Genomic DNA, 14,641 nt, shown 5'->3' on the forward strand with positions numbered 1-14,641 from the left:
GTTTTGTTTTTTGATTCTGCGAATTGTCCAGTAAAGCTTGTTCCCTGGCTAAGCCCTCTCAAATTAACTTTCTCAGCGGCTGCCTACTGTAATGTAAAACATTGCTTTACATGGGGCAGCATCAAGAAGTTTGCTAGAATTCTGATGTCCAAAATGAAATTGGCAAAAATGAATCTGAGGAGTAGAAAAGTTCCAGCAGCATCCACAGCTTGTTTTCAAAGGACCCTGAAATGCAAAAATGAGGAGGAAAAATAATGTTACATGTTGATATGGATTGAAGAGAGAGGTTTATATATGTGTAAGTGTGTGTGTGTGTGTGTGTGTGTGTGTACACACACACACACGCATGCACACAACTTGGCCATGTCAGCTGAGGGCACACCTCTGTCACTGATCTGCTGCAATTATGAATACACAACAAGGGCGCATTGCTTTAGATTTGAATATGCATGCAGTAAATTCTGCAGTGGAGTACCAGGTACCCCTAGAATTATGTGTCACAGAGTTAAAGTTGTTGACTAAAGACTATATGTTTGATAATTCCAGAAATGATAATGTGTGGGGCAAACTTACCAAAAGTCCATGAAAAGCTGATAAATCAGAGAGCTGAGCCACGTCCTCTGTAATATCACTGCTAGATCATCACCATTTCTATCCCACTACTTTTGTTCTAACCTGTCCTTTCAGACCTTTCCTCCATTCCCATCCAACAGGCTGTCCATCTCTCATTCCTCAAATCCAAAAATCTTTCATTCCATTTCTCTCTCTCACACACACACACACGCCAGTTGAGTGATAGGTGGAGTGGGGTGAGACTCTGCATCTGTCATCAAGGATCTCAGGTGTGGGATAAGCACATTGGCAAGTACCGTCTCCTCATTCTACCCCCATGAATGCTTTTGAGTTTTCCCCCCTCTTTTCAGCAAAGGGGGTTAGATATGGTGATCTTCCCATTCTCCTTGGAGAGAGGACCACCACACCTGTATATCCCGCCTTCCTGTCTGAAAGCCCATGTAGTGGGCCATCTAAGATAAGGACTTTTCTCTCCCCCTGGCCATTCCCCACCCCTGGCTTGTGTGGGAAGGATCGGTGTTTTCAGTTAGGCAGCTGAAATGTCACCACTGATCTTTATTCAGAACACTGATGGATGTTCCCATTCAGCACCAGTCTGAGTATGGTGGCAGGGACTAAACCATCTGATAAATGACCAGCATCCCAGACCAGTCCCTCCTCCTGCCTGCTGCAATAATTACTAGGCAGCTTGAAAGCTTTATTTTAGCTTGAGAAGCTAAACAGATTCAAGCTTCTTAAGTAAAAGTTCTGCAAAGCACATTGCCCTGGGTGGAGGAGTAACACAGGTTTCCTTTGATGTTCAGCCGCTAGCACTTTGCAGGTGGCTGAACTTCAAAGGAGAACGCTGGCTTCTTCCTCCAACCTCACCCATCAGTGCTTTGTATTTAGCTAGCCTGCTTTAATGTTTCCATTTTACTCAGACTGCTAAATTGGAAGCCATAAACTCCTGATGATACCTTGCTGCCTGCAGAGCTCTGATGAGGCAGGTGACAATGCCTTGGGAGTAGGAAGAATCTATTCTCAGCTTTCTCATTGACCTCCTGTGGTCTCAATAAATCACATAAACTTAATTTCTCCAGCTGTGAAAGGCGAATGAGGGTATTTCCCTGTCTCACAGGAGTATTGTGAGGCTTAATTCATTTAAATTCATCATGTGTAAAGCATTTTTGAGATCATGGCAGCTAAACAAGTGCAAATTATCATTAACAATAAAATAAATGTTCAAACTACTAGAGAAAAGGTGTTGATGGTATAATTGATGTGAGCACCACAAACCAAAACATGCAGGGTACACTTACAAGACTTGACAGCTGGTAATAAAGGATACTCAAGAAAGGGTGTGCAGAAAGGGTGTGCAGCACTAAAGTGGCACCATTATATACTTAACACCTAAGTGCCACAATTCAGAGTATATCTTATAAATTTATCTCAGGAGCAGAAAGACATCTTTATCTGTCTACCTTAAGTACTTATATGCCCTCATCGCCATCTCAGTACCTGAACACCTTACAGTCTTGAATGTATTTATCCTCACAACATGCCTGTGTGGTAGGAAAATTCTGTTATCCCCATTTTACAGATGGAGAACTGTGGCAGAGAGACTATGTGGTGTAGTATTGCACTCAAGGGGGATGTGATTTCTAAAGCATGCTAACATGTTAGTGCATTAACAGGGTCTGTGGAGACCCTGCTGGTGCTGTTTGAAAAAATGCTACGTTAAAGAGCACAAAGGAGCCTTTGGTGTGTACCATCAAGGGCTACACAGACCAGTTAATACACAACATGTTAGTGCACTTTAGAAACCACACGCCCATAGGGTGTGTAGATAAGCCCTAAGTGACATCCCACAGTCGCACATGATGTCTGTGGCAGCGCAGGGACTTGAGCATGGGTCTCCAGTGGCCCAGGCTAGCACCCGAGCATTAGACCATGCTTCCTCTCAATGATGTATTAAATTACAATATTCAGTGCAGACAGAGCATTGTAACAGACAGAGTTTGAATACCTGGATAACACCTTTTATAAATAAATAAATTAATGGAGATATCCCATCTCCTAGAACTGGAAGGGACCTTGAAAGGTCATCGAGTCCAGCCCCCTGCCTTCACGAGCAGGACCAACTACTGATTTTGCCCCTGATCCCCAAGTGGCCCCTGCAAGGATTGAACTCACAACCCTGGGTTTAGCAGGCCAATGCTCAAACCACTGAGCTATCCCTCCCCCCTTAGATAATATCCCTCCCCCCTTTAGATAATAGCGTCCTGTATTGATTAAAAATTAACACACATGTAACAAAGGAATGTGACATAGCACTTCACACACCAATGTGACATATTACTATGCAGCAAAAGCCTGTTTAAAATATATGAATGGAATGAATCTAAAGGCAATGGACTAATTTCTGCCATCAGATGCATGTCTATATCTCCCATTATAATCAATGCGGCCTGCACTTGAGTATCTGCAGGTATAATGTGACTTAAAGTAAATTTTAAACTATATTTGTATGTACATTCTTTTTCTATTTTGATTCTCTTTCCAGGTGAGGTCTACCCCAAAATGTATCACACCTGTTTTTTTCTGGTGACATACGTGGCACCGCTGTGTCTTATGGTGTTGGCCTATTTACAAATATTTCGAAAACTATGGTGCCGCCAGGTAAGTCATTGATTTATGTGGCTTATTATGTTTGTCTATTTGAATAGACAACCTTTTTCTCCATAAATTCAATAATGCCACTCAGGGCCTGATCAATACACCCTTTTGTACCCAACAAACTATGGAAGACTAGGATGTGGACTATTTCATTTATTAATGACGGCAGCCAAGCAGAATGAAAAACTATTTGTGCTCGACTCTAGGGGAGCCATCTAGGACATGGAGGATTTAGGGGACAGAGGAAGCAAAAAGATCAATTAAGGGAAGAAGATGGATCCCCAGTTGTCCTGATTGAAGGTTCCTATTGCGAGAGAATAGCTGTTGAGCTCTGAGGTTGATTTTACAGATGTTTTATATCTCCTTGAGCTGCAGAGGTGTATGAAAATCGCCATTTTTTCTCATTTTGTTACAAACTCAAAACTGAACTGAAATTTTTGTAACAGCTCATGTATTTGTTGCTGAAAAATGTGCCACCATTTTCCAGCAATAATGGGCCCAGTCTGAGAAAAGGTTGCCTTAAAAATCTAAAGTTTGCAAATGTGGCCATTTTCTCAAATTTTGCATTGGAGTGATTGGAAAACAGAATAACAGCAACAAAATCACCTGAATAATGGTGTGAAAATTTTCAGAAACATTTTCACACTTTCATCTAACACTGTGTTGGAGCATCATTTTCAGCACATGAGTACACTGTGCAGATTAGCAGAGGCTTCTTCGCCTGCTGCTGCAATGCTTTACATAGGACCTGCTAGATCCCTATCCAGCCCCTGCTGCTACCCCATAAAAGTGAGCATTTTGAAGACGTAGGGTGTGAGGTGAGAGACTCCATATTCCAGACTTTCATGTGGGAATCTACCATTTACATCACCACTTAACCATGAATAATTTCCCTCCTGTGATTACTTCTGATGAGATCTGGAGATGGGATGTCCTGTTACAGATATAATATCAGATCAGGGACATAGTAGATGCAGCTCCATCTGGATCTATCACATGTAGACTTAACATTTTCGAGTGTATCCATGTCAAAACAAAAAATGTATAAAAATCAATTTTTTCACATATTCCCAGGACATATATTACCTGCAAGGGTTGATGAAATCACAAAAGCACAGCACAGAGGTTTGTGATGTCATTGGTACATGGATTATCCTGGACTCAGATGTTGTTAGGTTTTGGTTTTTTTAACCTTTCTGTTTACAAATGTGTTATCTGTAGTTTTAAGTCTAGCCATGTTCAATGTTCATAATTTAAGATCCTAAAACTTTTTAAATATTTTTTCAAGTATTTGGGTATTTAATCTTTAGAATAAGAGTGAATCATGTGGACTCCATCAACAAAAGAAATGTTTTTTTACTAGTTGGCCCTGTTGTTTAAATCAGGTTAACACATTTTTCAGATGCTTTACCTTGTCCACACTGAAAACACATGTGAGGATGATCCTGATTTGAAAATTGATTATGTAGCAAAAAGAAAGCATCACTAAGGTATTGTTGCTACTACTGATGGAGAATTACAGATGTAAGTTTTCCAAGTGTAGATGTAGTCAAAGTGTACAAGGGGTCATATGAAGGGAAATTAACACCACTCACATCTATTAATGACTGAATTGGCTTGCAGACAACAGGGATCCTTCTAAGTGAGGTAGGTGTGCCACAATCTATTTTTAGTGTAATTGAAATGCATTGTTCTGAATTAGGGCTGTCAAGCGATTAAAAAACTTTATCACGATTAATTGCGCAATTAAACAATAAGAGAATACCATTTATTTAAATATTTTTGGGTGTTTTGTACATTTTCAAATATATTGATTTCAGTTAAAACACTGAATACAAAGTATGCAGTGCTCACTTTATATTTATTTTTTATTACAAATATTTGCACTGTAAAAAAACAAAAGAAATAGTATTTTTCAATTCACCTAATACAACTACTGTAGTGCAATCTCTTTATCATGAAAGTTGAACCTAGAAATGTAGAATTACGTACAAAATAATAACTGGATTCAAAAATAAAACAATGTAAAACTTTAGAGTCTACAAGTCCAGTCAGTCCTACTTCTTGTTCAGCCAATCACTCAGACAAAAAAGTTTGTTTACATTTGCAGGAGATAATGTTTTCTGCTTCTTGTTTACAATGTCACTTGAAAGTGAGAACAAGCGTTCACATGGCAGTGTTGTAGCTGGTGTCACAAGATATTTATGTGCCAGCTGAGCTAAAGATTGATATGTCCCTTCATGCTTCGATCACCATTCCAGAGGACATGCGTCCATACTGATAACGGGTTCTACTTGATAACGATCCAAAGCAGTGCGGACTGACGGATGTTCTTTTTTCATCATCTGAGTCAGGTGCCACCAGCAGAAGATTGATTTTCTTTTTGTTGTTGTTCGGGTTCTGTAGTTTCTGCATCGGCGTGTTGCTCTCTTAAGAATTCTGAAAGCATGCATCCCTCTCAGATTTTTAAACCTTGGGTCAAGTGTTCTTGCTATCTTTAGAAATTTCACATTGGTACCTTCTTTGCATTTTGTCAAATCTGCAGTGAAAGTGTTCTTAAAATGAAAAACGTGCTGGGTCATCATCCAAGACTGCTATAACATTAAGTATATGGCAGAATGCGGGTAAAACAGATAAGGAAACATACAATTCTCCCCCCGAGGAGTTCAATCACAAATTTAATTAATGCATTATTTTTTTAACGAGCATCATCAGCATAGAAGCATGTCCTTTGGAATGGTATTCGAAGCATGAAGGGTCATATGAATGTTTAGCATAGCCGGCATGTAAATACCTTGCAATGCTGGTTACAAAAGTGCTATGCGAACACCTGTTCTCACTGTCAGGTGACATTATAAATAAGAAGCGGCCAGTAATATATCCCATAAATGTAAACAAACTTGTTTGTCATAGCAATTGGCTGAACAAGAGTGGACTTGTAGGCTCGAAAGTTTAATATTGTTTTGTTTTTGAGTGTAGTTACGTAACAAAAAAAATCTACATTTGTAAGTTGCACTTTCATGATAAAGAGATTGCACTACAGTACTTGTATAAGGTGAATTAAAAATACTATTTCTTTTATTTATCATTTTACAGTGCAAATATTTGTAATAAAAATGATAATATAAAGTGAGCACTTTACACTTTGAATTCTGTGTTGTAATTAAAATCAATATATTTGAAAATGTAGCAAAACATCCAAAAATATTTAATAAATTTCAATTGTTTTAATAGTGCAATTAAAGCTGTGATTAATTGTGATTAATTTTTTTAGTTAATCACGCGAGTTAACTGCGATTAATCGACAGCCCTATTCTAAATCTTTGGTAATAGCCCCAAGTAAGGAATCATGCTGTTTATCAGAATGCCATCTAAAATATTCTGAGTACTGCAATGTACCAGTGATCTTGCTAGACATACATGATGAAATTCAAAGTACTAACAGCCATGGCATTCCCAGGCCTTGACAGAAAACTTCTTGAAGCAGTTTGTTTTAAAATGAGGGCTGTTTCTAAAGTGAATCTTCGGGTGGTTAAAAGTTAGCCTCCATGACTCCCATGACATTCCTATTGTGTTTTACCCTCTGTCTGCTCTCCAAGCTATCGATCATGTCTTTGCTCCCAGTCTTTGCAAACATGGTTTTATCATCTCAGAATTAGGAGCTTTATGGAAGACAAAGGGCAACAGCATCAGAGGCCTGGCTTTCAGATTAACCTACATTGATTACTAATAGGCAGGCATCCCTCCTGTTCAAAAGGATTTTGTTCCTTTATGAATCATGGAGAAGAGATAAAGCAAGAGCTGAACAATCTCCATAGGACTGAATGGCTTTATGCTGGACATGCTGACACACATTCAATAATTAGAGAGTCACATACATGTGCTTAGATTTATTGGGCCCATTGTGGTTTTGTTTACAAAAATTTTCCAAGTTTAAAAAGCAAGATTATGATGCTTGGCTTTCCAGCTTGATACATGGGATGAAAACAGCAGTTTTACAACTTCTAGCGCCAGTTCTGACCATTCTAAATGCTGATGTAAAGCTTATTTGTGTTCTGCAAATTGTCTCAGCTAAATGTGTCCCTATAATTCATTGGATAGTAATAATTGGGAAAAGTGTGTGTTGTGCTGGTATGTATGTGATTAAAATGTGCATCAGTAGTACATATGTAAGCCTAGCTTTATTCTCTTCAGGCCATAGTACTTTAGCAACCCAACTGTGAGTATGTATTTTATTTTATTTTATTTTTTGCCTGCAACATCTTATGAATTATTTGCTTATCTCCAAAGTGGACATAGAACAGGAACAGGTTTCTTTAGGTAAGTTCTCAGTAGTAACTCCTAGAACACCGGGCAGCTTTATAGGATGTACAAGGAGATCAACTTTGTACCACAATCTGTATCTATGATCCCCTCTTGCTATTAGAAGCATTTGAAAAGCAGATTGGTCATCTCTAACCACGGACTCATCAATCATGTCTCATGTTTCATTAGAAACAAGCGATACAAAGTCTTGAGGCAAGATTCCATTTCTTTGTATCCAAATTGGATGCAAATATCAATAAAGCTTGTCAGAAAAAATTTGTTGAAATGAAATTTTAATAAAATCAAGAGGAGAGGAAATTGCCAACATATTTGGGGTTTTTTTTGTTTGTTTTCTGATCAGTTCTTGCTATTAATATGATAACTCAGAAAGCAAGATAAGATTGAAGTAGAAGGAAAAGCTTCAGTTTTGGAATTAGAAGAACAGAACATCAAAATACTTCCCAAAGCCCAAATTCAGGTTTTTGTGTAGCATCTCTCTGTGTAGTTTCTCTGCAGTGAGATGGAAAAGATCCAGTACAATAAATCAGAGTCAATTCTGCCATTAGAGTAGGATAAGTCTCCGTAAATAGGACATACTGATTTCGGATACTAAATTGACAAGACTGTGGATCTTGGCCAAAAGGCTGTGAATCCTCAGTGGTGTGATGTCAGAGTTCAGATTTTATTTCTTGTGTTTATAAAAACACCTGTAATATACTAAATATTATCATATGTCCCACAGTTCCCTACAACCAGCTTCACTGGTTTCCTGTTTGTCATTATGGATCTTCACTGGAAGATTACAGCGAACTTGAATCAAGTTTAAAAAAATAAATAAATCCTAAATTAAGAGCTTGTCTACACAGGGAAATTTTCCAGAGTAAGGTCGGGTGCCAATTTGAAGCATTTCAGAGTAGCAGCCGTGTTAGTCTGTATCCGCAAAAAGAAGAACAGGAGTACTTGTGGCACCTTAGAGACTAACAAATTTATTAGAGCATAAGCTTTTGTGGTCTCACCCCTGGAGTATTTTGGGGAAGTTGAAGCAAAATCCTTTTACATGTTTGAATTATGTGAGGGTGAAAAAAAAAAGCCTTTTGGTACATGACAACTTAACTAGTTGGGGGAAATAAACCCAGAAACTCTCTTGCTGAACTTTACAGAATTAGTTGAAACTTTCCTAGTGACCAGTGCTTTAAGCAGGTTTAAAATGGAGATATAAACAGTGGCAAAATATTGAAGATAGAAACAATTGTTCCTGCACAGTTTGAGATTTTCATTATATATGTGCTCATGAATTCTCTGTGAATGAAGTTCACCTGCAGCTCAGAGGGCCAGCATAAAACCTCCTGGGAGGGGCGGTGAAGGAGATGGGGAGAAAACAGTCCCTGCTTTAGAGATAAATGTAAAAACGCCTGCTTTTCACCCTGGCCTCAGTTCCCTTGTATGGTCTCCCACAGCATGTATACTTACTAAAAACAAAACCAAAGCCTGTCTCCTGCGAACAGGACAGTCAAAGTTTTTAGTTGTGGGGGGATTGGAGAGGGAGAATGTGAGGGGCGGGAGGCTATAAAGGAAAGAGTGAGAAGTAAGGAAGCAGGTGTTGGAAAGGACACTGTGGGGAAGCAGAGAGGAAGAATGGGAGAAGGCTGAGCAGCTGGAAGCTGGAGAGTAGCCATGCTTTGTGTGTGTTTTCAACCCAGAAGGATGACACACAAATTGGGGTGGGGGGGGGGACTAGCTTTGTCTTTGTCTCAGAAAGGAGAAGGCTGACACAAACAAAGATTTTTTTAATCTCATGATCAGCCCAGTTTTATGATTTTTGGAGTCCGCCTCATGGATTTTTAATACTTTCGGAGCAATTCTTCTTCTAGGCAGGGACCAACACCTCCTTCACAGGAGACATTAACAAATGCTGAGGAGTTTCTGATGCCCTGCTGCAGGAAATTAAAGCAATGAGACATGTGGGCTGCCTGGTCTGAAGGAGAACTGGGGAAATAGCGAACTGGGCCCACGTGAGTGCTAGGCAGCAGTGGAGAGTTGACCCAGTGTACTGTGACAGAGGCCCTGACCAGTGTAGCTGTGTCTCTGCAAGAGCTCTTTGCAGTTAGTCAGCTGCTTACTCAGAAGTTAGATGTCCAAGCTCCACCTGGCACAGCACCCACTCCTGAGGGATTCAGTGAGTCCATGTCTGCATTGGTGTTGGGACCACGGACCCCCGGCTAGCTGCTCTGACTAAGGAAATGCAATCTGTTCCAACCCCACCCACCACAGGAAGTGAGAGAGCCAAGTTCTCCCATTCAGTCTCCATGGGGTGTCTGTACATGACGAGGTGCCCAACAGATGTACTTTCAGTAAGTCCCATCAAGGCATCAGTCAGAAAGCTGAGGAGGCCAAAATGAGCATCTCTTGCCCCACAGATCACCTTTATACTCACTGAGAAGCCTTTAACCTGGTGCCCCTTTCCTTTATTCTGTAACCCGTTCTTAGCTAAAATGTCCTTTTTTCACCACACTGTCTGGGTTTTCTACCACTGGCCCTCCTTCCTCCATGAGCAGCTTCTCCACCAGCAGGCTCTCTGTGCTTGCCAATCTCCAGAGAGCAATGGTGGGCCAGCACCTACCCATTTAGACATGTCGTGGGATAGCCTAACTTGTCATACATCCTGTTATGATTCCCCCACTGCCCCCAACACACACACACCATTTGCAAATCTCTGTAAGGAATACTCTGGGCAATGACCACAATGCAGAAAAAATAAGTTCACGCCCCCCAATAAATAGAGAGAGCACAGCTGCCTTATGGACACTTAGGACACATCTTTGAAAATGCTATGAGCATATAAAGCCCTGTATGCACACAGTTATGTGCATAGTTCTATACTTATACAGACAATCCCAGCCATGACTTAGTAATACCTTTTAAAACCTGTTTCTCTTAAATGAACAGCAGTGTTGGATTAAAGTGTTTGACAAGTTACTAAACTGTACTGTGTTATTATGGGCTTTATTTCAGCCTGTCTATCTTTTTTTGTATTAACTCCCTACAATGCTTCTTTTTACATGGTGATGAATTTCCCTTAAACAGCATTAACAAAGATTCCATTGACTATTTACTCTTTTAGATCCCAGGAACTTCCTCAGTAGTTCAAAGAAAATGGAAGCCTCTGCCCTCTTTAGCACAGGCCCGGGGGCTGGGACAATCAACCAAGTCAAGGATTGGTGGGGTAGCAGCTGAAATAAAACAGATTCGAGCCAGGAGGAAAACAGCACGTATGCTAATGGTGGTTCTCTTGGTTTTTGCACTTTGCTATCTACCAATTAGTATCCTCAATGTCTTAAAAAGGTAAAGTTTGTCCACAAGCAGTAAAGAGTTTGGGGAAAGTTTTCTGTCTAAAAGCATTTCTCTATGACATGGTTTGCTATATTCTTTTTTTGTTGTTTTTAGTTTTGAAATAGATACCGACATATTTTACAATAGAGAAACTGAAGCTCAGTGTGCAGCTGTAAGCAAATTGTTAGCTAAACAATTATCAGGGCAGAAATTTGGGGCCAGATTGTAAAACCCATATTCATGTTGGCGGTTACTTACTCATCCAAGAAATCTCATTGACCTACACATTCAAACATATTTTTGCGTGAATAGACTCCAGGAGTGCAGTATCTGATGGAGAACACTAGGTGGGTTAGTATTCAGTGGGACTGCCCTGGTGTATGGCATGACTCAGTGTGAGCATGTGTAGCAGAATTAAGCCCAAAGGATTGTGTTCTGGTGTTTTACATATTAATAACTGCTCTGTATATAACTATGCAGAAATTTACCAAAATCGGGGAAGCAAGCAAGCTTTTATTGTTTAACAAACGCAAAAATATAAAGTGTTTCAATTCTTCCAAGCTTGGACGATGCTCCTAGAATATAATAAAAGTCAAAAGAGAATTTTTATGAAGACTTATTATATTGATATCAGAGTAATCAATGAATCAGTAAATAACAGACAAATCAACGAATTATATGTGTGATTATGTCTGTCAAACAGTATATTCAGTAAACACTCTGTGTTCTATCTCTCTCTCTCTCTCACTCACTCACACTCACATACACACACAGAGTGACAAACTGGGAAGAAATTATACTGTCTGACCTCCAATAACATTTATAGCTGCGAAGGTGATGAGCATAGTGTCACTGTCTTGGCAGGATTACATTAAGTAAAATGTAACCAAAGAGAACTGATTGTATTGCCCTGATGAAAGATAGACATACAAGGTGGATTAGTAATATCTTTTATGGGACCAACCTCTGTTGGTGAAAGGGACAAGTTTTCGATCTTACACAGAGCTCTTCTTCAGCTCTGTGGAAGCTCAAAAACTTGTCTCTCTCACCAAAAGAAGTTGATCCAATAAAAGATATTACCTCACCCACCTTGTCTCTATAATATCCTAGGATCAACACAGCTACAACAGCACTGTCTACCTGAAAGTCCTTTGGCAAATGCCATGTGGATGGTGCCACTTCTCTATTTTCAGTGTATTCATATAGTCCTACTGCAATATATTGGAGGGAAGCTTGTAATCAGAGAGTTAACATGGACATTTCTTATATAATCCATAGTGGTTAAATGCAGCAGCCTCCTGCACAAGGACATGAGGGGATGCTGCTGGAGCCACTGCAGTCCAGCTATTTTGGGCCAGCAGAGAATCCATAGGCAGCCAGTCAATGCCACCCTAACTCTACAGCAGCCCCGTTGCACTAGGAGCTGGGCCCAGAATTGAGAGGCTGGATCCAGAATTGGGAGATTGTCATATTGGCTTAAAGACACCTTTTCCCACCCTTGCCTTGGATGATATAAATTGCCCTTTTGTTATCTAGCTGGATGACATGTGTGCATTAAAGACAAAACTGCTTGTGGCTTCTGCGCTGTGCAAAACCCTCATGGAAGCTGGTTGTTGGGTGGGAAGAGGTTTGTATTTTCTTGGGAAAGCTGGATGTGTTGAATCAGGGCTTTATGTGATATCACAGATTGAATATAAATGCTGTACTTTTATTCTGTCTTATGCGCTGTCTTTCAGACTGGCTTTTTCCTCTTTATTTTGCAGGGTTTTGGGGATGTTTAACTATGCTGATGACAGAGAGACTGTGTATGCCTGGTTTACATTCTCGCACTGGCTTGTGTATGCCAACAGTGCAGTGAACCCTATCATTTATAACTTTCTCAGTGGTGAGTTTCCAGATGATCACTGTGTTACATATTAAAAATATGTAGTTAAAGTGTAATGCATAGTAACCAATTAGGTTAAAGCCTGACCTGAAAATTGAGCAGCAGCACTACTGAATCACTGGGCTCTAGGTGCAGGTCCTGATAACAGTCCCTCTATCCTCCCAATCTCCTACACTTCTTGAGTAGCACTTTGCCTTCTCAAGTATCCCCATTAATTTTATCGGGAGTGTTCATTTATATATATATATATATATATATATATGGAGATATACCTATCTCATAGAACTGGAAGGGACCTTGAAAGGTCATCGAGTCCAGTCCCCTGCCTTTACTAGCAGGACCAAGTACTATCCCTGACAGGTTTTTTTGCCCCAGATCCCTAAATAGCCCCCTCAAGGATTGAACTCACAACCCTGGGTTTAGTAGGCCAATGCTCAAAACACAGGGTAGGTCTACATTTCAAGCTGAAGGTGTCATCCCAGCTCGAGGAGACATACCTGCACTAGCTCTAATCGAACTAGCAAGCTAAAAATGGAGCATAGCCACAGTAGTGGGAGCAATGGGAAGGAATTGCCGGCCCGAGAATGTACCCATCCAAGACTCTAGGCACATATACAGGGTGGCTGTCCCGTCCTGCTGCTCATGCTATTTTTAACATGCTCGTGCTATTTTTAGCAGGCTAGCTTGAACAGAGCTAAGGTGAGTATGTCTCCTCAAGCTGGAATTTAACCCACTAGTTTGAAGTGTAGATTTTGGGGTGCAATGATGAGGGATGGAGTCAGGGGCCTAGCCCTCCTTTGGTGCCTGTTTGGAGCTGGTAATTTGACCCAGCTTCCCCCATATGATGGGAGGCAATCACGCCAAATTTGAGTGGTGTTGCAACCCCATGCACTGCATCACAATGCCACTCCCTGTCAGGGCAGTGGGGCCAAATTTGAGCAGAGCTGTGACCCCATGCAGAGAGGAGAGCTGAAAGGTGGGTGTGGGGCAATGTGTGGGGAGTACCATAGGACTAGGGGCATCAGGAGGGCAGGGAGGAGAGCGCGAGTCAGGGTGCAGAGCAGTGAGTAATGTGTGGGGCTGGAAGCAGCAAGAGAGTGGTGGGGGAGAGCTTGGGGCTGGGTTCAGGGCAGAGGAGGGTGCCTAAGGGTGGCAGAATCTGGCTCTGAGTAAGGACTACAAGTATTGTGAGGACCGCACAATTAAGGAGGAAATTATCTGTTACTTTCAGTTAATCCTTTCCAGGCCTCAAATGGCAGGAATCCCCCTGCAAGTCATGGCCTTGGGTGAGGGAGATAAAGAAGGGGAAGTTGCTGAATCTCAGAAGATTCTCTACCTAGATGAAAAAAAAAAAACCTATGTGTTTTTATTGTTTTACTGCTGGGGATTTTTGAGTCTGTGGTAAAAGAGCTATTTTCTAAAGATAAATGAAGCAGTAGAAAAATATTACAAATTACAATTTTATATTTTTAATATCTACCTGCTTGTTTGTGTAATGATACTGTGCCTTTGTAAAAATATAATAATGTATAAATAGTCTGAAAATATTCCTAAATGACATTTATTTACCATTCTCTCTTCTATTACCTTTGATCTTTCTGTATTATTTGTATCAGACTGTTTTCAGTAGAAATATAGCACCTAAAAAAAAAAATCACCAAACATTTATTCAGCCCTCTTACCATTTAGTTTGGTTTGTTGCAGGTTTGGTCACAGCTAGTGATGAATGAAGTTTAGAGGTGTGGTTCAGATAAGCTTTGGATAAACCTTTGGATGCTCATCTGGGTATCCAAGGTCTGCAAAACTGTTCAGGAAATCTAATGAAAATAGGATTTGCTGTTCTTGTTATTTCCAGTCAATTCAACGATATCTAGCAAACAATGGCCTGTTAAC

General features: G+C 40.3%; 1 protein-coding gene across 1 annotated transcript in view; it reads left to right on the forward strand.

Annotated features, from left to right (window-relative positions):
* Nucleotides 1-14,641, forward strand: part of HCRTR2 (hypocretin receptor 2) — a 67,043-nt gene that overhangs the window by 39,790 nt on the left and 12,612 nt on the right. Inside the window, exons 4-6 of the mRNA XM_008163760.4 lie at nucleotides 3,116-3,231; nucleotides 10,655-10,875; nucleotides 12,627-12,748. Of these exons, the coding sequence (XP_008161982.2) occupies nucleotides 3,116-3,231; nucleotides 10,655-10,875; nucleotides 12,627-12,748 (459 nt within the window). The remainder of the gene's footprint in view (nucleotides 1-3,115; nucleotides 3,232-10,654; nucleotides 10,876-12,626; nucleotides 12,749-14,641) is intronic.

The sequence above is a fragment of the Chrysemys picta genome, chromosome 3 (assembly GCF_011386835.1).
Source record: "Chrysemys picta bellii isolate R12L10 chromosome 3, ASM1138683v2, whole genome shotgun sequence".
Classification (NCBI taxonomy): domain Eukaryota; kingdom Metazoa; phylum Chordata; order Testudines; family Emydidae; genus Chrysemys; species Chrysemys picta.